The sequence below is a fragment of the Protopterus annectens genome, chromosome 5.part1, assembly GCF_019279795.1.
Source record: "Protopterus annectens isolate FY-2018-M chromosome 5.part1, PAN1.0, whole genome shotgun sequence".
In the NCBI taxonomy this organism is placed as follows: domain Eukaryota; kingdom Metazoa; phylum Chordata; order Ceratodontiformes; family Protopteridae; genus Protopterus; species Protopterus annectens.
Window position 1 is genome coordinate 720076653 of NC_056736.1, and position 24075 is coordinate 720100727.

Genomic DNA, 24075 nt, shown 5'->3' on the forward strand with positions numbered 1-24075 from the left:
CTCATCTCCCTCCTCTACATTTCTGTTCAAAAAGCAATGTAAAGAATATCTTCTAACTCACTGGCTATGCCCTTGTATAAATGTGACTAAACTCTCCTCCTTCATATTTTATGTCTAGTTTTTCTTATAACTGTCTTTTTCTCTCCTATTAATATCTGAGTTTATGTGATTTTTCAGCATACTAAACTTACTACTAACATTGCCTTCCTTGAATCTGCCACAGAGCTTAAACCTGCTTAGCAAGCTCTCTACTATAAAAACATGACTTTGCCTCAGATATTGGGAATTATAGCTTGTATAAAATTGTAAACTATATTAGTACTATGCTATTATGTAGAAATCCTGTTTTTCTAGTTGTAATTGTAGTGGAGCTTTTCTCCCTGGGTCGCTACTGAAAATGAACAAGTGTCCAGCTAGACTAGCCCGGTCAACAAATGTAAAATAAATAAATAAATAAATGAGCCAATCAAAAAAAAACAAAGCGGAGGAAAGACTCCGAAATAGGGATGTCTGTTTTTTGAAAATTCTGCAATTAAATCACAGAATTTTCAAAAACCGTCTGGACAGAAGCCCAAAAAAGAGGACGTGTCCGGGGAAACCCATACGTATGGTAACCTTATGTATAGTGGCACAAATATAAACTGAAAAAGAAACTGTATGCCAGGTAAGAATAGGAGCACAGATTACAAATGACTTTCAGAGATGCAATTATAAGATAAGAGCTCTCATTATTTAATTCAAACAAAAACTTCATCAGATCTACTACATTAAACTTAACAGATATTTAAATAAGGAACATTAAAACCATGTGTTAGTATTAAACCAATCAATACAAAGCATCAATTTAAGGATGTACTAAAAAACTGATATATGTCAGAATATATTATCTACATTGTTCGAAATCTGTTACAGTTTTAAAAAACATTTGATGTTGATACATTTATTTAATCCTGGGGTTTTTTTTGGCTTCTAAAAATATTTGCCAACGGGTTTCTTTGCATTCCTATGAGCTAAAACAATCACCCCCAACAGATTATATTGAATAGTTGATCTAAAATGAAAACCTCAGACTTTATAAAGGAAATACAGACAGAAGCATTCTTAGCTAATGCATTATGATAATCATGGTGTTTTTGATATCCTGTCTGCCAATTTCCTGTTAGTTTTTCTGGCATAAAATCCTGGACAGTAAGCTAAATATACAACATTCATAGATTTACAAGTGTATTTGTCTAAAGCACTTAAAACATGATCAGAATTTTTTAAAACTATAGGACTACTATTAGACATATAATGACATTGTTTGCAAGATTGGCAACATTAAGTTCCAAATGTGCTAGAATAATTGGAGACAGATTTTGAAAAATCTGGCTTATTAAAAAGTTGCCAAATTAACATGCTGCTTCTTATATGTAAAAGTGGTAACATTACCAATAGTTTGAACAAAATCAGCATTGCCTAAAATTATGTTTTGGTTAGTTGTAATAATGTTCTTAATATAATGTATATGTAAACTGATAGGCAAAGCAAAGGAATTCTGGAACATAGTACATATTGGAACATGAGCTTTTACAGTATATCCACTTAATAAACTAGGTGGAAATTTATCATCATGTTTATTCTTAATTTGATTGGCAATACTATTTAATTTATCTGTAGGATACCCACAGCTTATGAATAAATCAATAAGCTTACTTAATTAATTAATAAAATCATTATTATCACTGAACATTCTACTTAAATGTATAAATTGTCATCTCATGATGTTCTATTTCATAAAATACAGATGCACGAAAATGTAAATAATTATTAACAAATGTAGCTTTACAGTACAATTGACTAGAAAATTTATGACGAATAGTATCCATATTAATCACTAAATCTAGAAAATTAATGGATAAGCCATTAGCACTAATCATCAGTTTTAATAAACCAGTGCTCTCATTTCTTGCAGTGAGTAGTAATAAAAATGTATCCCATGTGTTGTTCCAGGTAAATATCAAGACATGAGTGTATCACCTATATAAACTTATATATCGAAATAAAGGTTCTATATTGAATTAGCGAATGCTTAGAAAAGCGAACGCTAATTCATCGACCTCTATTAAGTGAAAGCTTACAATCTCAAACACCCAGAACAGCAATTTGTTTCACAGGGAAAAAAAATCACTGGGCCAGTTTCGGGAGTTCGCCATTTCCTCCACTGTGGTGCGATCTTCGAGTTGGTATATTTAAGTGTGGGGGGGTGGGGGTGTATATAATGTTTTAAGTTTTTTTTTTTGTGGACCAGCAATTTTTTTCCCTGTGAAAAAAAATCACTGTTCCGGGTGTTCGGGATTTTAAGCTTTCACTTAAAAGGGGTCGATGAATTAGCGTACACTTTTCTAAGCGTTTGCTAATTTAATATAGACCCGAAATAAAGGATGTTTTGTCAAAAATAAATTTTCCCACCAGGGCTTAACTAAATTTGTGAAAACAGGGGCCATTCTGGCACCCATAACAACTCCTTTTTTTTGTTGATATATTTTATCCTGGAACATGAAAAAGTTATTAGTTAACACCAAATCCAGCAGCAGACAAATAGTATTAATATGGCTATTGCTAATAGAGCTAAACGTACTTAAATACATATGTACAAAGTCAGTACCTGTGTCCCAATCTATAACTGTATACAGAGAAGTAAGATTTATTGTAATAAACAAGGTTTCTTCACCTGAAAAATTATATTTATGCAACAAATCAAGACATATCTAGGAATTTTGTAAATAATATTGTGAGTATTTAATGATAGGATTAAGAATGTAATCCAGATAGATGGCTATGAATTCAGTTTTATTATTTTGTGCAGAGACAATTGGTCTAAATGGAGGATTGTAATGTCTTTATGGATCTTAAGAATACCAAATATGACACCCAGTTTGGGATAATTATTTTTTTTAAATCCATAGGTGTTATAATCAATAAATGTTTGTGTCATGAGATCCAGAAGAATGCTGTCTATTTTAGTAAATTGTTCTTAAGCAAAATATTTAGGTACCAATTTATAACAGGTTTCATCAGATAGCATACTACCCATACTATGAATATATTGTTCTGTTTCCATCAGGACTATTCCTGTACCTTTATCTGCCTGCATAATTCTTAATTGCTTGTTATTATAGAGATCCTGTAGGGCATTATATTCAGCTTGACTTAAATTAAATTATCTAATTCAATTTTATTTTCTGTAAGTTTTTTGAAGTCATTAACACAAGCTTCAGGAAAAAAAAAACATTGTGTGTTATATAAAGTAGGGTTAGATGTATTTATTTTCCATAACATACTTATATTACCATTGCTGAATACATCAGCATCATGTAAAATAAACTTTAAACTCAGTTTTCTAATGAACAGCTTGAAACCAGTAACTAACAGTATGCAATTTACATGTTTGGTAGGGATAAAGGTAATCCATTTATCTAAAACTTGTAACTGCTCAGTGGATAATTGGTTTGAACTTAAATTAAAAATGAAATGAGTTAATTTCTTCTCTGTCATCCTCTTCCTCTTGCTTTTGGCTTGTTCTGTGTTCTGGTCAGCTCAAATGTATTTTGATTTATTTAAAGTACATCTAAATAAGAAGAACCTTCATTAGGTGGTTTTGGCCTGATCATGAAAGTTTACTGTTTCAGATTAGTGAGTATTAGTAGCCAAGAAAGGAAATTCAGTATTATAGTCATTTAAATTCATGTTCATATTCTGTAAATTCCCTGTATTGGAATTAACTGAATTACCCAAATTGGCATCCTGCCCTTTAAATTGCTGTAATGCATATGCTGAATTGCTTCTATAATTTTTTGCATCTGTTTGTAATTTTTTTCTGCTTATGCAATACAATTGTTGCAACATGTCTATCAATCCTAGCAGGTATAATATTATATAAGACCACACAATGTTGGAAAAAATTATTGCTTCTGATGTTAACATCAAGATCTTTAATAAGATTGCATAAGCTTTCAAGTTTAGCAGCATTATGCTCAATAAGATGTCTTAGTAAATCAACCCTTATTGTTACAAAGCTCCACCAAACTGTAATATATTTTATTGTGTTTTGTAATGCCATTAGGAAATTTCAGAATGTGCAAACCGTTAGGCATCTGTTTGACATGGAGACAATGTTCAAGATAATAGTTTTCATACTCAAGACTTTTTAACTTGAGTAATTTAGTTTCCAGGTCATAAATTTGTGGCCGGCAAGTAGTTTCAGAAACATCTGAAAGGGATGACTGCGACATTAGGAACATATACAAAGGTGGAAAAAGGGTTAACAGTACCTTGAACAAGATGGTCGATGGTACAAATTGCATTGGTTACAAGAGTTCTGTCATTTGAATCATTAAGCGTTGTAGCAGAAGGCTCCATGAAAGCAGTAGAAGGTCAGTTAACAAATGTGTTAAGTACTTGTTGAGTTTTCACCAACGTATCCGTGAGTGATTGACTTAATAATGAAAAATCCACTGGAAATGGATGCAAAGATAAATGCAAATTGTATATAATATATTGTGACTTATATCAGTTTTTTAGTATATCCTTAAATTGCTACTTTGTATTGGTTGGTTTAATACTGTCGTGTGATTTTTATGTTCCTTATTTAAATGTCTGTTTAGTTTAATGTAATAGATCTGATGAAGTTCTTGTTTGAATTAAAAAATGAAAGCGCTTATTTTATTATTGCATCTCGGAGAGTCATTTGTAATCCTTGCTCCTATTTTTATGTGGCATATGGTTTCTTTTTCTATGTGTTTTCATGTTTTGTCCAACATCCCAGGCACTGTAATGTTAACAAGTTTTGCATTGCTCAGAGTCTACTGTTTTTCCTTAATCAGTGACTGCATGAAGCTTATTCTATTGGTAGTCTGGCCTGCTGGTGTTGTAATTTTTTTCCTTTATGTAGTCAATCGTTATAAACATCAGCCTAGTTTTTCCCTGAAAAAAAGGCTGTTGGTCTAGCATGAGCTCATCTGGTCAGTAACATAAAATTAATACAAAAAATGTATAAAGCAGTTAAGTACTTGGTTAGTTCAAGTTTGCCTGTCTTAAATCTACTTGGATTAAATGTACCCTGTGATCTAATTGATTTTAGACTGCTCCTCTGATTTGTGTTTGTGTGTCATGTGTCTGCTTATCACAGAGGAGAGAGATAGTAATTTGTGAAAGAGCTAGGCTAAAAATCAATTTAGGTCATGTTTTCTGGCAATGTTTTGAAGAGTAAGGAATTAAGGAACTATATTTCTGCTGGTCAGAGGTGGACATATGGAAGAATGAAAATGCTTATAATCTACAAGAATGAAGTAGTTAGAGTGTAAGGATTCATCTATTTATTTATCCTTTGTTGACCAGGTTAGTTCTACTAGGCTAGTCTTCTCTTTACAGGAGAGACCTGAGATAGTATTTATAATACTAGGGGAAATTTGGCCAGGGCATCAGAACTCCCCCTACTATTTTCAGTAGGTGCTGTGGGACCTTTTACATCCACCTGAGCTCCCACCAACTCAAGCAGATGAGGCTTCAGTTTAACATTTCATCTGAAGGATAGAATATTTATATTTTTGAGTAATAACACAACTGGTCTCTTGATATAGCTTCTGCATCTTAAGGGGCCTGTAGTAAACATGTTTTATGTATCTATACCACACACAGCAAGCCAGCGATCCAAAACCAAATCTTCGTTTAATAAAATTCACGTACAAAAATCTGAATGTACTCTGTTAAAGGCTTCTATAGCTGAGGCGCTAGAGAAATTCAGATTTTTGTACATGCATTTTATTAAACAAAGATCTGGTTTTGGATCGCTAGCTTGCTGTGTATGGTATTGATACATTTCCTGTTTGCTGTTCAAGTGAAGTGGTTGGACCATGTTTTATGCATCTGTTTCAACTATCAGTCCATACCCTAACCCGATTCAAGTGCAACTTGGACAATTGGATGGGAAACCAGAAATTCATCCCTTGTTTGGCACCTATGTCTCGAATGGACACAGATAACCTGTAAACGGTTCATCTTCCAGGGCCATGCTTACTCTTATCAAAGGTATCAGAACTTGTCAGAGATTTCGGATTCATGGCTAGGCTTACCAAGGCACTTGTGGTTGTTAGCCTAGTAAACACCTATGAACCTATATCTGGTACCTGGATGGAATGTTATATGCTATTCCATTCATCAGTCCATCTATTCATCCTTTCTTAAATCTGCCTTTCTTACTTGCTTTATGCAATTCAGAGTTAAAGTAGGCCATAGGCTGTTACTGCTACTAGGAGCTAGCCCCCAGAGAGGAAATTAGTGCTTTGTAGGATGTACATGATCTACACACACACTTACTTTTACGGCCAATTAAACCTTACTAATGCACCTGCCAACATGTCTTTGAAATGTGGTGATTTCTGGAGTTCCTGGCAAAACTACATGTGACCATGGGGAGAATGTGTACTCTCCAAACAGATGCCACCATAGCCAAGAATCAAACTGGTGAACTGAGAGCTGCAAGACAAGAATGTTTTCCACTGCAACACCATCCAGTCCCAGTATCTATTCCTACAAGTTTTAAAATATATTAGCAGTATTTGCCTTAATATTTATTTTTGTTGGATTTCTCCCCTTTTTTGAATGTTTTAGGATTAATCGATTGCAATAAGTTTATGCAATGCACACCTGTTCAACAGTAAGATAGAAGACAAGTCTTTCTTTTTATTAAATGCACTACTTCTAAAGAAAGACCATATGTATTGTTTTAGGACATCAAATCCTGTTGAACCCCCATGTGGGGATTTCTCCCAACAAGTTCTCACTACTTAATATAACAAATTATGAGGTTAGCGCATTGTAGAGAAATGTTCTATTGCATAGTGGCAGCAGGCCATGATTCTGAGTTAACGGACACAGTTATCAAAACTACTTTGAAAAGAGTTATTTGGACATCCTTTATTTGAATAACAGTCCAGTTTGCCTATGGATAACGCCTATTTGTACAACTTAAATTCTCAGTCCGTTGATTCAGGTAACAGAATAGGAAGCCTTCTGCTAGTACTATTCAGTACTGTAAGCGAATGAGCACTTACACACAACCATTTCGTCACTAGCTGAATGACATTACTGCATGTTACTTTTTTTATTTGTTGTGGTTTTACATTTCACTCATAATTCAATGTTTGGCTTAGTTGGAGTAAGGGGCCAAGATGCAGACAATTAAAGATTATTTCTCTGTCATGACATTGCATAGGCTACTATTCCTAACTGTCATATGGTGGGTCTTGATAATGTAGAATCACATATCATGCATTTAGACAGCTTGCATTATTTCATGAATTGATGTATAAACCACAAGACAAGATACTTAACCTGTTTATAAGCACACATTTTCTTTCAATACAGTGATCAATGCACATAATTTACTCAGTACATCACTTACTGTTATGACTCAGGCCATCTCTGAACTAGAAGTTCATAATCTTTGTTTTACTTATAGAGATTTCCCTACAGGTATATCAGCAGTCTATATATCTTAATGTCTTTACATTGCCATATGGAGTTGCTGGGATGACATGCTCGACAAGCCACGATGCTTCGCTAGGGACGGCTTGCACCTGTCACCCCTGGGCTTTCAGATATTGGCAAAGGCTCTTGCTACCCCCATAGTGCCTTTTTTAGGCAAGGCTCAAAAGACAAACCCACCTCCATAGGTATCACAAGGGATAAGAAACTAAGAGTAATGCTACTCAACGCCAGAAGTCTAAACCTCAAGATGCACACACTCGAAACTCTCCTTAGCATGGAGAACATCGATATCTGTGCAGTAACAGAAACCTGGTTCAAGGCTCCTGAGAGCACCCCAGCACTACCAGGTTATACCTCATACCATGCCTTTCGGCCCCAAAACTTGGACCGAACCACAAAAGGAGGGGGAGTATCAATATTCGTCAAAGATACCCACACCTCCAGGTTGGTGGCACAGCACGAAGCATCAGAGACTATCCATGTGCAACTAACAGTGGGTAAAACTGCCTTCCAGTTTATAGCCTGCTACAGACCACCCTCCCAAACCCAGGAACCCCACTCGGCCTTACTGAGAACAGTGGAAAATATGAAGGTATCTCCAAACACCATTATATTGGGCGACTTCAACTACCCAAACATAGACTGGGAGCATTACTCTAGCTCCAACACCCTAGCCCAAGGGTTCCTAAAATTTATAAACTCAAATGCTATGGAACAACTTATTACCACTCCCACAAGAGGGGAAAACATACTGGACCTGATCATCACCAACATGGAGACTCTATGCTCCAGACCAGAAGTGTATCCCTCACTGGTAAGATCAGACCATAAACTAATCTCACTGGATATTCACATCCCGACCCCAACCCCTGCCCAGAAAACCACAGTGAAAAACTTCTCTAAAGCAAATTTCACACTCCTCAAAACCGAGGTGGAATCCTTCAAAGCCCCCGGGCCTGTGAAAAGTATGGCCCAGACCACAGAATCCTTTATAAACGCATTCTATGAACACCTTCAGGAATGCATGGATCATGCAATCCCAGATAAAACCAAGACCTAATCCTCCAAAGGCAGACGTCCTGTCTGGTGGACCCCAGCCATAAACAAACTATACAATAGAAGAAGGAAGCTACTACATGATAGAGCAAAATCCCAAAAAGGGAAGGCATCTCTGATCAGTATTAGCAAAAAACTACGGGCACTCATAAAATTGTCTAAGGCCAGCTTCGAGAGAAAAATTGCACAGGACACTAAGGATAATCACAAGGCTTTCTTTAGTTATGTTAGGAACCTGGGTGGGAATCCCAGATATGCTCAGAATTAGTCCAAAATGACAAAAAATACACCGAACCCACAGACATTGCCAACATCCTAGCTGACAGGTTCAGCGCAAACCCCCCCCCCACCAAAAGGGTAAATATCTATCCCAGCAGAGTGCTGCCCCCCTGACATCTCAGATGCTCAGGTAAGAGCCGCCTCTCCAAAGCAAAAAACACAGCATCAATGGGACCAGACGGTGTCCCGGGCTGCATCCTACATGAACTCCAAGAAGAGCTAAACCCAAACATAAAACTACTGTTCAATCTCAGCCTTACTACAGGATATGTACCCAAAGAGTGGCGTACAGCAACAGTGGTCCCTCTCCACAAAGGTGGTGCCTCAACGGATCCTGGAAACTATCGCCCCATAAGCCTGACTAGCTTGGTCTGCAAAGCTATGGAAAGGATCATCATGGACCTCATAAATAAAGATATTGGGGACCTACAGACACTGGATCCTACCCAGTTCGGCTTTGTTAAGGGCAGATCCTGCCTCTTAAACCTGGTCAATTTCTTTGAAACAGTCACCAAGGCCACTGACGAGGAGAAGGTGGTCCACACAGCCTACCTGGACCTCGCAAAAGCCTTCGATACAATACCCCACTCGGGCATTATAGATAAGCTCACCAGCTTAAATATAAACCCCTATGTCACTAGATGGGTTGCAAACTGGCTCAAGGACAGAACCCACATGGTTAGAATTGCTGGAGCCATGTCAGACTCCAAACCAGTTACAAGTGGCGACCCACAAGGCTCAGTCCTGGGACCTCTCTTGTTCGGTATATATTTCTCAGAGGTACAGGCCAACACGGAAGGACTGTGGCTGACCAAGTTCGCAGATGACTGCAAACTGGGTGCCATAATCGATGCTCCAGCCGACACAAGAATCCTCCAAAAGGGCCTCATAGAAACAGACAACTGGTGCCAGAGCCATGGCCTCAAGCTAAATGCCAAAAAGTGTATAGTCATCCCCTTTGGCAAAAACAAAGTGCCCACAAATTACCACATAGGTGGTAATCCATTAAGTACAGAAGAAGTAATTAGGGACCTGGGGACCCATGTTGATAGCAATCTCTCATTTGACAACCACGTGGCCAAAGTGGTTAGAAAAACATTTTATATAGCCCACCTAATCATGAAGGAATTCACATCTAGATCAGGGGAGGTCATCGTGCCTCTTTACTTATCCCTCATCAGGCCCATAATTGAGTACAATGCCCCATTTGGGATGTACCTTACCAGACACCTGCAGCAACTGGAAATACCCCAAAAGTACCTCACCAAGAGGATCAAAGGGCTCAAACAGATGCCATATGCTGCCCGGTTAAAGAAACTCCAGCTCTACTCAGTGGCATACCGCCTGCTCAGAAGCGATCTGTGCCTGACCTATAAAGCCATGTCCAACCCAGAATTAATGGACATGCTGCACTTCAGAAAATCCAAATCCCATCGAGCTACGCGCTCGAGAGACTTGAACCTCAGCACTGAAATAAATAGGACATGCTGGAGGGACAGATTCATAACCCAGAGGCTCCCCTCACTCTGGAATAAAATCCCAGTCCAGGTTAGGCAGAGTCCGTCATTGACACTCTTCAAGAGGAATCTTGATGAGTGGATGGAAGATCATAGGTTTACCCCAGGTATCACTTCTGTGTCACTGTTAGACAGAGGCGCAGTATACTAACCTCGAAAAAGGGCATAGCAAAATTAATTTAAAATGGGTGGCGAAAGCCAAACACACTCTGGCTAGGCTTATAAATGCCCTAGGGCAGATAGCCTAGTATGAACCTATGAACCTATTTATGCTGCCCAGTGTCATGCAAGTATTGATAATTGTCTGACAAACTAAACCTCATCAGCTCAACAAAGATTTTTTTTTTATCATATAAATCATATTTTCATAGAAGATGATATGTGTCATGATAGCCATGACTCTTTTCCAACAGGTTAATGAAGCATTCACTTATAAGTGCTTAAGAGTCACAAACAAAATAAAGATGTCTGTAATAGATACCATAATCTATCATGCACTTAAACAGTTATAAAGACTGTGTGAGTTTGTATGGAATTCTGAGGCACCTTATGTGGTAACCAAATCCAAACAAGGAAGACCACCATGGTAAAGGCACATCATTTAAAAGCAGAAGTACAAAAGCAAGACATAAAATGCATGACCACCACAGCTGGGAGTAATCGATTTAATGAGTGAACTCAAAGTAAAATCAAAAAAACGTAGGCGCTTTCATGATATACCTATCGCTTCATCAGACAACTAACAATGTGATGCAAGGGATGTGAAAAGTAATTATGATCTATGTATTTTAAAGTTTTTACAGGAAATGATGTCAAGGTTCAATTATTACATTAGTTGTATGCCTACATTGTTAGTTGTCTGCTGAAGTGATAGGTATATCGCGAAATCACTTATGTTTTGTTGTTTTTACTTTGAATTCACTCATTAAATCAATTACTCCCAGCTGTGGTGGTCGTGCACTTTATTTCTTGCTTTTGCACCTTATGTGGTGTTGTCACAAGGCACACACATTTTAAAGACAGCCTAGAGCTCATTTAAAATCCTATGTATGTATTTTTTAACTTGCATAATAAGGCATGACATGGTGTTACTTTTAAGGGATAATGGCCATTTTATATGAATTGGCAGAAAAAAGAGTGAAGTGCAGTGTTTTTCATTCATATGCCGAAGTTCAGACCACTGATCACTTATATGACCTGCTAGAGGTTCACTGCACCTTGGTGAATCTGGCTGACCTGAGCTATTTTTGTTTTTTGGGATGTGGGTAGGGTAACTGAAATGAACCAGTCTGAGGTCTGAGTATTGTAGCCCTGACTACAACTCCACAAATTCTGGACAGCCAATCATATACTATATATAGACTTTGAAGTTTAGTTTGGCCATTGGTGTCATATAAGAAGAGGTGTTATGCAGCCATGACCCACCATGAAGTACATTCTTGCAGAAATGACAAGAGTCATTTTTGAATACTCTTTAAATATGTTAGTGTCAAGTAAACCAATCTGTTAGGATCGTGAATGGGCTTAAATCTATTCATGACCAATTAGAATGCAAACTACCAGTTTCATAAACTGTGTTTGAATAGTATTGGTAAGAACTAGGTTGTTGCAGTTCATAGTATTGTCTGAAAATAATCATGCTATTTGAAGGCTCATGATACAGTATGTCTTATGTCAAAAACTTTTTATAATTTTAATTTGTGACATGCTAATCATACAGTGATAGTAGCAAATACTCTTGAAGCTGTGATAATGAAACTGTATTTCTTTCCTCTTCTTTACTTTTCTCATTCCCTCTCCTTGCTTGACATGTTCTTCATCTTCTTCATCTTTAGTTTCTCTGTGGTTATGTTGCAAGTGCTTTCGACCGGCCTTCAGCAACTCTTCACAAGGTAAACACAACGCTATCTACTGCAAAACACTTAGAGTAAACATGCTTAACTGCAGACACCCCTGCCTGCTCTATCATATCAAATGAAAATGCATTAGTGCTGCTGTGTTCTCTAAAAAAATGTCATGTGACAGTGTTTACAGTTTACACTGCAGTTGTTTCATTTCTGAATTTGTGAATCTGATATTTTAATGGATGCATTTTTGAAAGAAGGCTACTTCTATTCTCCATTGTTACAAATGTGGTCATAAACACGCATTTGTGCCAAGATTTGTGGTTTTGTCTTTGTGATGCATGTCTGTTTTGAAAATACGTTCCAGATCATTCAAGTTCTGATATTTTTTTGACTGACTCATATTGTTCCTCCACTAAAATCTGGAGCAACCTCCTGTTTGCAGCAATTTAAGGAGTACATCTATTCCTCCCTGACAGACTTCCATGTGGTTTTGTCACCCCCCTGACTACCTAATGTGAAGACGTGTCTTCCATTACAAAAGCCCAGGTTTTTTTAAATCATTGTCCAGTTGTTGTTGCCCAAACCAGTTGCCCTAACAGGTGTTTCTGATAAACATGCTGACAGTAGAACTGTTTATCAAGTTCATTCATAGTATCCAGTCCATATTCTATAACCTGGTAAGTGAACTGGACTGAAGACCCTCCTCATCTATGACCACGGACAAAGGTAATTATTTATTTTTAATTTATCCTTTATTGACAGAGTTAGTCTCACTAGGTAAGTAAAAAACAAAGGACAACACAGTATTTTGCCTGTATAGAAGGACAACATAACACTGAAGTCAACATTGCAGTTAAAGTATAATACATTTAGGCACAATTGCTGTACGTCAAAGACTTACATATCTTCCACAAGTAGAAGAAAGGTACAAATTAACCCATATCTCTATAACATTCATATCCTACTATAAACATTTACAGAACCAAACAATGATGACCGTTCTAAAAGACCTATTTATACAGAAAGAAATCTGGAGCTGAGGAACTAGCCTTCAGTTTAGCAGAGGAATTCTGAAACTTTTAAAAAGTAAAACTGGTGTGTATTTTGGGATTATAAGATTCTAATAGCAAAACAGATTGCACATTCTAAAGATAAATTAAGAGCTTTCAGGAGTGTCTCATAGCATTCCTCATGGGTTCTTAAATTCACAGGTGCATAGGTTCTGCTGTCAGGTTTTAAAAGTAGCTGGTTAATGAATCTGTCTAATTTGTTCCTTATATTCATTTTAAGCCATCAATTAATAGAGCTTGGTTAGCGCTGTTCCTTATATGTTCTAAATAAAAGTTTTCAAATTGAGTTTGATAAGAATAATCTTTTAATGCTGAGCACAGGTCCTCTCTAAGAAATCTGTGGAATACACCAAGAACAGAAATAGTTCTTATATTCTTTCAGAACGGGGTCATGGTTTTCACCCCCCTAATTTACTTATTTTTGTTTGGTAAGCAGTATGGTTAGGCTGGGACTTCCAGGACCCCTTTTCAGGGAAATCACATGGAGAAAAGCTGCAAAAATAAGAAAACTGTACAATATCTTAAGATTATACAGTATTATTCATTGAAATGTACACATACATAAAAAATTGAAAGAAAAAAATAAGAGCGATTAAATAACAAATAAACTGGTAAGTCTGATGAACAGAAGTAACAGTAAAAAAAAATCACAAATGCATTAAAATAAATGAGCAGTAAATACTATTGATCTGATATATGAATTAGAATTGGAGAAGAAGAATAGATTTGGTAGTGCAGGTTTGAAAGGTTGACTAGATAAGTCCAGAAGGAATAGAAAATGTAGAATCTTAAACAGAGAGAAGAGTGGTTACAGCTAATCTCCTTATTAAAAATCCTTGAACGTCAGTCGGCATCATGGTGCAGATATATGGAACCCCACCACTGGCTCATATATGATGCAGAGGACAGGTACGTTGATGTGCCAAGCATGCGGCTCTGAGGGTGACAGCTAGTCACAGTGCTCTGTACTTCATTTGGGGACAGTCATGGGAGCATGGCACTATACAGTAAGCCAGAAAGGGAATGGAATTAGGTGCATGGAGAAACTCCAATGCAGCCTGCCAACATCTGATTGCCACCTACACTGCCTAGCAAAGGGATGTATTAATGGTAAAATTCTCCTAACTGAAAGAATGCACCCTCACAGGGTGATAACAATATGCTAAATCTGGCAGTATAAGGTACAGTATGGTCAGTGGGGTGCTGGATATCGCGAGAGGCATTTCAAGGCAAAAAAGGAATCTCTGAAATGTTTTTAGGTTTGCCAGGTCTGGCATTGATTTTAAGCTTCAGAACACACCACTACATCCTTTTATAGGCCTGATCAGTGAGGCACATGGTCACAATAACCTCTCACAATCAACTGTTAATTTTTTAAGTGTCAGGTATACTGCATGCTTTAGAATATATCTTTCTGACTTTGATAGGAACACTCTGATTAAGGCTTATTTTATTGTTCACAGTAATTTATTTTTATTTCATTGCCTATATTTAGTGTCTTAGCAGTAATTTTGTAATCAAAATATTTATCTTTTTCCTTGAACTTAGCAATACTACATCTAGTGGCAGTGAGGGCAAAAAATCAGGAGCAACCTGTTGTTGTCAGCTATTTCCTTCAAAGAATCTTCAAATGTCTGCGCAACCTTAGCAAAAATAATCATATTCCTCAGTTTGCAATAGTCCCCATATATGTCAAGTCTCATCTCTGTGCTTATATTTGAATAAAGATACCAAACAGTAGTGGTTCAAGCAATGAGCCTTGAAGGACACTGAACACCTCAGTAGGTTTAGACAGATAACCTGCTTTTCTTATTTTTTGCAGTCCCCATCAAGCAACTGTTTACCTGGTAAAGTACAAAACTTAATGCTGAGTGTGTTTATCTCTAATGACCTCATAGGATATTGTGTCAGATATGTGTAGTGTATAAGTACGTGGCTTGTGTGGCCAGTCCGTCATCCAGTGTCATTGTTACATGTTCAAAAAATGCCTTCAGATGAAATAAATAAAAACATCCATTAATAATGATATAGTGCTAAATCACTAGTGTCCCTTAGGATAAGTTCAGTAATTTCCCAGTTCATAAATTTCCTAAGACTGCAATCAAGGTTGTGCAGTTGCTATGGTCTACTATAATACATCTCTTGAATACAGGGACAGCTGTAGCCTGACCAGACTTACTTTATTTAACATTTGTTTACCGGGAAAGTCTGACTTGTAACAAAGCCAATTTTCAGCAGAGGCCCGGGGAGAAATGATCCAGATGCATGCCTTTTTGGGCGGAAATTGGAGCACCCAGAGAAAACCCACATGAAAGCAGCAAGGATATGCAGACTCCGCACAAAAGGCACTCTAGCCAAGAATCGAACCAGAGAACCTCTTGCTCTGAGAAGACAATGCTACTGTTGCACCACTGCCCCGTGGAGCATATCCAGTGGTTATAAATATATTAGTATGGATGAATAAGGGTTGCAATAAATGATTTCTAATATTATCTATGATGCTACGAGGAATACTGTTTAGTCACAGATATCTAACGCTCGTAAACATTTTATTACCCTGTATATAATTTCCTCTGGAATGTTGATAGGGGGGCATCCTCAGAGGACAGTGGTATAGTACCGTAGTACTTAGAAATGTATATATATATATTTTTTGAGATTGACATATAATTTAGCCACCAGAGTATTTGCAACTAAAGATCATTTATTAGTACATTAGTTATCAACAGTGTATTATTTAGATTTTTTCCTATTAATGTTCTGACATAATACCTTGATATTACTCTCAGTTTTTGATGCTACTTTACCCTCATAGTCTAGTATGAATGATTCATTCAGTTTAGTGTGATCTTGTTGTGTTTTGTTTAAGCAGAAATTACTTATCAAACTAAGATTTTTTAATTAGCATACATTACCTTGTTTTAGTTTATTCATTTTATAGTTCAACCATAAGTTGATTGATTACCTGTGTATTTTCTGTCTCTTATACAGACAAACACACAGACACACACACACACACACACACACACACACACACACACACACACACATGCACAAACACACATTTTTATATATAGCCTATGGTATTGTATGTTGGCCATGAAGTATATTATTTTAATGTGTTTTTGAGGAGTTCATTTTTTTCTGCATTGTTAGTTTTATCAAAGTCTAGAAAAGAGTTAGTTCCCTCTTTGTGGATGCCATTTCTTATTTTAAATATGATTGTATTATGAATAGTGTTCAGTAGTGAGGGTATAGCTGCAAGGAGAGAACAATTACACACAGTATTTGTTTGTTAGTACAAAAATGTTCTCTAGTCTGTGTTTGGGTGATTAAAATTTCCCATAAGAATGCAGTTCTTTTCTGTTTTAATTGTAGTCTACTATTAATATAGCTTTCATGATCTATTATAGTCATGGGATGAGGTATATAATGTCTACTGTTGCTAATTTCTGATTTATCTTCTGCAGTTTTTATATGTAGCAGTATTAATTTTGTTTTTTTTTCTATCAACCTCTCTTTAAATAGCCTTTTCCAAGTACTGAGACACCAATAACCATTTTGTTTAAGCTATGACAGTTAAAAGAGGTGAATTCTATGTTTCATTTTGGTTTGGTATCTCTAAACCATGCAGAGTAAAGTTGTAAGACTGCTCACTTTTTTGTTTACATTTCTTGTATTTAGCAAGTCTACCTTCACCTCATTTTAATATAGCATTTTTGTCACATTGTTTGGGTATAATTTGTGTAAGTCTAAGAAAGACACAAAATGACTGTGTGGTCTGAAAAGGGCTGCTTTTCAGAACCTTTGTTCTCCAGCATGACAGGTGCAATCCATCTGTAGCAAAGCAGGCAGGCTAATCATACACGTAACCCAAGCTTGACAACCACTGAATATCTTGCTTATGGCTCAGGGACTAAGAGTTTAGCTTTAAACCTGAGTGTAATGCAAGGAGAAGGTAGAATCTCACTTATTAATGTGTTTTTTTTTATTCACCAGCAAGAATATCCACTACCCTTATCAAATTATTTTGCATATTAGCGAGAGTCTCAAATTGTTGACCTGTATTCATCTCATATTGGTGCTGTATTCTACATTTTTTCTTTGCTAACTAGATAGGCCCACTGACATATCTCTCAATCTCTTAGTGCAGGAAATCTGGGCAAAGCCCAACAAAATGGGGGGACAAAGGCCCAAAAATAAAATTTAAATATTGCTCTTATAACCTTAGAAGGTTGCTAGAGTGAAGTGGTTTGTTTTAACATACATTTTCTGAAAGAGTTTAATTCTGAAACTCAAAAGTACATCATTATGTAATGACTTCAGTCCTCAAATAATCTTAGCGATTTGCCAGAAAACCACACATTTTATAAGGAACAGACCAAAAATATGAGCAAAAAATTTGGACATTGTGCAAAAATCTGGACAGTTGAGAGGTATGCCACTGGACGTGTCTCTTTCAAGACTGACCCAGAAGCACTGTCTGGTTAAATAGCTTGCCTGTCCTCGCAGTGTAGGCAAATGGAAGTTGAGGGGAATCAAACTTTGGAATCCAGGAAGTAGTTCATTAATATGCACTAATTACCCGACTTAATCTGCTATCCATGTTCCTGATTTTACCCCTGGAAAGCAGGTGACGGTCATTTGGTGCCCACAGAGACCTGTGGGGTATGTGTCTCATTTATGGACTACAGAGTCACCACTAACAATGTGATTGCATAGTCGTAGTTTGTTTTAACGTGGTTTATGAGCCAAGCTAGCTTTGTGTGTTTTTAACTTTGTGCAGTATCCCATTGTTGTAACTTTGTAAGAATGTTACATTGCAAGTTTTATGTTTGGACTTTGGACTGTGCATCTGCATTTTGTTACATGACTAAGGTTCCTATTATTTTATTACATGACTAAGGTTCCTATTATTTTATTACATGACTAAGGTTCCTATTATTTTATTACATGACTAAGGTTCCTATTATTTTATTACATGACTAAGGTTCCTATTATTTTATTACATGACTAAGGTTCCTATTATTTTATTACACGACTAAGGTTCCTATTATTTTATTACACGACTAAGGTTCCTATTATTTTATTACACGACTAAGGTTCCTATTATTTTATTACACGACTAAGGTTCCTATTATTTTATTACACGACTAAGGTTCCTATTATTTTGTTACATGACTAAGGTTCCTATTATTTTATTACATGACTAAGGTTCCTATTATTTTATTACACGACTAAGGTTCCTATTATTTTATTACACGACTAAGGTTCCTATTATTTTATTACACAACTAAGGTTCCTATTATTTTATTACATGACTAAGGTTCCTATTATTTTATTACATGACTAAGGTTCCTATTATTTTATTACATGACTAAGGTTCCTATTATTTTATTACATGACTAAAGTTCCTATTATTTTATTACATGACTAAGGTTCCTATTATTTTATTACATGACTAAGGTTCCTATTATTTTATTACATGACTAAGGTTCCTATTATTTTATTACACGACTAAGGTTCCTATTATTTTATTACACGACTAAGGTTCCTATTATTTTGTTACATGACTAAGGTTCCTATTATTTTATTACATGACTAAGGTTCCTATTATTTTATTACACGACTAAGGTTCCTATTATTTTGCTATATGAATGCGGCTTTAGATAGAAAGACCTTGATAGTCTCATTCTGTGTGCTTGTAGGAGTGCTGTCTTCTCAACTGAAATGTTGCCTGCTTAGAATTTTGCTTTAATTTCTAGTGTAATTTTACATCTCTCACAAATGTTAAATGAAGTATACAATAGTGAATTTGCTGCATTGTTTTCCATTGGTTGAGGCAACTTTCATCCACAAGGTCTTTCTAGGTAAGAGTCGTAGTTTCTACCTACTGCCATCTCATCTCTGCCTTCCAAAAGGTATTTAGGAGTGCAGCTACATGATTCACTTTTTGCACTTATGAAATGCAGAAGTTGGACTCCTTTGCCTTAAAGATGTGCTGTTAACATAAAATCAAAGAAAAGGTAATCACTAAATTCTCTTTGAAATTTCAGGGAGTTGTTAGCAAGTTAAATTTTCTAATAGTTGCCATCTAATTACGAAGAAAACAAGCTACCCCTTTTATCATGCTTAGTTTCAGTCATTTAATTTTTTAGCAACTAGGTTTGGCATTATGGCCCTACGTATGTCTTTAATTTTCATTTTCAGAATAATCTGGATTTCTCGGTACAACTTTTGTGACTGTTTGTTAGTGCAGATAAGGACAGCTTGTCTGTTAAGATATACTTTAAACACAGGGTAATTTCTTACTCTACTGATATTCTTGTTATTCTAAAATAGTGAACTTGTTTGCAGGAAATATGTTGTATCTATACAATGTAAATGAGTGTGCGAATGAGTGAGTGAGTAAAGGTGAGTGAGATAGTGTGCGTCAGTGAGTGAAAGAGTGAGTGAATGAAGGTGAGCGAATGAGTGAGTGAGTAAAGGTGAGTGAGATAGTGTGTGTGAGTGAGTGAAAGAGTGAGTGAATGAGTGAGTGAGTGTGGGTGAGTGAGTGAATTAGTAAATGACTGAGTGACTGAGGGTCAGTGAGTGAAGGAGTGAGTGAGTGTTGGTGAGGGAGTGAATGAAAGTGAGTGAGGGTGGGTGAGTGAGTGATGTTAGTGGGTGAGTGTGAATGACTGAGTGAGTGAGGGTGAGTGAGTGAATGAAGGTGAGTGTGTGAGGGTGGGTGAGTGTGAATGATTGAGTGAGTGAGGATGAGTGAGTGAATGAATGTGAGGAATGAGTGAGTGAGTGTGGGTGAGGGAGTGAAGGAGTGAGTGAGTGTGGGTGAGGGAGTGAATGAAAGTGAGTGAGGGTGGGTGAGTGAGTGATGTTAGTGGGTGAGTGTGAATGACTGAGTGAGTGAGGGTGGGTGAGTAAGTGATGTTAGTGGGTGAGTGTGAATGATTGAGTGAGTGAGGGTGAGTGAGTGAATGAATGTGAGTGAGTGCTATTAGCTGTACTGTTCCTGTGTGGAAAGAAAATCTGTTCACTTAAGCACTTCTACAGCTAGGGGATTGGCGGGAACATAAAAGAAAGTGAAAAACAAGTACTAGCTTACTTTAATACAACAAGTTGGTGGTGTGCTCCCCTCTTTGGTGCTCGCTGTAGACAGAAGAAGTGTGAATCTTGATTTGTTTTAATTAAAGAATGGCTAATTGTGGAGATGAAATACTGATACAGCAGTGTTTCTCAGGCCTGAAGGCAGAGCACATCTTCTTCTTCTTCTTTTGGCTTTTTCCCGGTTAGGGATCGCCACAGTGGATCATCTGTCCGCTCATGATTGGCAGTGGAGTTTTTTTACAGTGTCGAGTTGCCAGCCCAGCACCCAACCTTCTACAGAAGGCACACACATGCACGCACTCACACCTAGGGCCAATTTAGAGTGTCCAATCCACCTACAGCATGTCCTTAAGATGTGGGAGGAAACCAAAGCACCCGGAGGAAACCCACACGACCACAGGGAGGACAGGCAGACTCCGCACAGAAGGCACCCCAGCCAAGGATGGAACCAGAGAACCTCTTGCTGTGAGGTGACAACACTAACTGCTGCACCACTGTGGCTGCCCTGAAGACAGAGCTCATAAATTATGGAAATATAATACTCCACCTAAATAGCCCTCGCTACCTAAATAGCCCTCGCTAGTATTTTATACAGATTACTTACAAGCCAGTATTAGTCAATCAGCTTGTTTTCTCTTACATTCATTAACATTCCCAAGTATTGATATGGCCACATGCTAGCATTCAATACTACCATATGAACCAATAAAACATACTGTGTAATTGGACTTATTCAGCCTCTTCTGAAAATGTTCAACATGGACACAGAAATTTAGGTCAGGATTTGTTTACCCTTGCTGAATGTAAGATGTCTGATGCATCCTAATGAAAACCCATTGCATCTAATTTGTCTGTCTCATATATCATCCTCATATAACGGTGGAAGCTGGATACTAGTCAGATCCACAGCTGGCACACTGCTGGATACTAGTCAGAGCCACAGCTGGCACATCGTTGGAAACTAGTCAGAGCCACAGCTGGCATGCTGCCGGACACTAGTCAGAGCCACTGCAGGCACACTGCTGGACATTAGTCAGATCAACAGCTGGCACACTGCTGGACACTAGTCAGATCCACAGCTGGCACACTGGACACTAGTCAGAGCCACAGCTGGCACACTGGACACTAGTCAGACCCACAGCTGGCACACTGCTGGACACTAGTCAGAGCCACAGCTGGCAAACTGCTGGACACTAGTCAGAGCCAAAGCTGGAACACTGGACACTAGTCAGAGCCACTGCTGGCATACTGCTGGACACTAGTCAGCTCCATAGCTGGCACACTACTGGACACTAGTCAGATCCACAGCTGGCACACTGCTGGACACTACTCAAAGCCAGAGCTGGCACACTGGACACTAGTCAGAGCCACAGCTGGCACACTGCGATTGTTCAGCAGTTTGTTTTTTGAATAATTTCCTCATGTTGTTCTATGCAGGCACATTTGCTCTGTGGTTCTGTCACTGGCTTTACTATTTGTAGCTAGAGTGATGTAAAACAGACCTCTAGCCATATTTTCCTATTTCTTTGGCCAGTTGCTCCATTATATGTATTTGCTGCTCCAATAGAATGAAGTTGGTCAGAAGGATTTATTGTAGTACTTGCAGTTGCTTAAATGCAAAAAGTAATTTTTCAGGCTGCTGGTGATTGACACGAGGCAGGGTTTGACATGGTACTGGTGATGCTACAGAAATGTCCAGCTGGGGTATTCCCTGAAGCGAATGAGAGGAGGTAAAAATTCAAATAACCTTTCTGTCTGTCTTTCTTTCTTTCTTTCTTTTGTTTCCTGTCCCAAATCAGCTGTTTGGACCAACTCCCTCTGTTCAAGTCTATTAACCTGTACTTGTTAGCAACATCAGACCATATTCTTTGTGACATTAAGTGACATTATTTTGCTTCACAGACCTCCAGGATGTTTTCTGCATAATTTACTGATATCAATGCAATACAGCCTTATTTTGTTTTGCATTTGGCTGCTTTCGTGTAATTATTCCAAAATTCTAGATAATCACATTCTATATTTACATCCTAAAACTTATATATAGAAAATTGATTTGACATTCTTAGAATAAAAAAGCACTGTCCTCTCCTTAATCCTTAAAGGGGGTTGCTGCATCTGCTAAGAAAGTTCGGGTCTAACTACACCTGTTATGGGCAGCTCGTTTACAGGCCATTCTCATGTCATCACTTTTGCCTGGTTGTTATGATTTTGGCTTAAAATACAATTGAATTTTCATCCCTGCTGTCTCTACATGTGGCATGTGGTTGTTAAAGTTGCTGTAATCAAACTATAGTATTTTTCTTGAAGTTAACTAGTAATTGGATGTTTTGGGTGTTCACCCACCTTTTTATTTTAACTTGTTAAAGAAGAGCCTAAATGGAAAATCCAGTGGCTTATAAAAATATCACTTTTGTAGTCTACCTAGTTTATGAGTTACACATATGCAGTGCCGGTTACTTCTCCTAAAAACACAAAGAAACAGAATTGACAGTATGTGACTAATCCACATGACTGGGACAGAGTCATGCTTCCTAACTGTGCTGAGCTATGCCCTAATGCTAAGGGGTGAAAGGAAAAGGAAAGCAGAAAGCTGTTCCAGCAAGTTATAGGAAAGTGCTGTTGTTATCCTGTTATCATGTAATTTCCTGACACAGATATGTGGTTTGAACTTTTCCAGGGAGCAGAAACCAGGAAGCGCTCTCCAACTCTTAGCAGCCAGTTTAAGCGATCTTTGGAGCTGCTGATGAGAACCCTCAGTGTCTGCCAGCCCTTCTTCGTTCGTTGCATCAAACCCAATGAGTTTAAGAAACCAATGGTAAGAAATAAAGATAATTTACCTTTATGAAATGTGCAATCTAAAATCATTAATTACATCTTTCCATCTAGCCATACTTGTGTGTACGCGTGTGTGTATGTGAGTGTGTGTGTGTGTGTGTGTGTGTGTGTGTGTGTGTGTGTGTGTGTGTGTGTGTGTGTGTGTGTATGGAGATGGGTCAGCTCTTAGATATTTCCTCATTTCCAGATGTATAACATATCATCCTTGCCAGTAGGTTACAGTCACTACATATTTCAGATATCAAATAAATTAAATATGTACTATAGCTTTTTTTATATATATAAACTGATTTGAAAACATAATTAATTCATTGTTGGGGAAAGTATTTTATATCCTGTGCTTTCATCTACTCCCTTAACTCTTACATGTAAAGAAAAAATGTCTATATGTGGTGTCAGACATGTGCTGACAGAGCACTGAATAGGAAAGTAGTCCAGGAATACAGCATTAGGGAGAAGCAGGGATATTTGTTATAGAATTTTCCATTCAAAAGTTAACCTGTCTTGATTTCTCCTAGTCCTGGCTGACTTTCTTTTTCTAGCAAGTAGTTCTAAAAAACAGAAAAGAATATACATTTGTAGGGTTTTATTAATGAACTATGAATTTCAAACATATTTACAGCTGTCTGAGTGTGTCAGGTTATTAGCAGTGTCCTGTTTTATAAAGGATGAATCACAGCAAAGGAAAATGTTTGGACAGGAACAGGAAATGGCATCTAAAGTCATCTGTTTTTTGTTCAGCAGGGAAAACAACATGATTCTTATAATCTGGAAAATTTGGACTTTCTCTGATGTTTTTATCTGTGGCCAGCACTGGCATAGCAGACAACC

General features: G+C 37.4%; 1 protein-coding gene across 1 annotated transcript in view; it reads left to right on the forward strand.

The window, feature by feature from the left end:
- MYO7A (myosin VIIA) overlaps positions 1-24075 on the forward strand; it is a 1588820-nt gene that overhangs the window by 559525 nt on the left and 1005220 nt on the right. The window contains exon 16 of the mRNA XM_044073349.1: positions 23087-23224. Within this exon, the coding sequence (XP_043929284.1) occupies positions 23087-23224 (138 nt within the window). The remainder of the gene's footprint in view (positions 1-23086; positions 23225-24075) is intronic.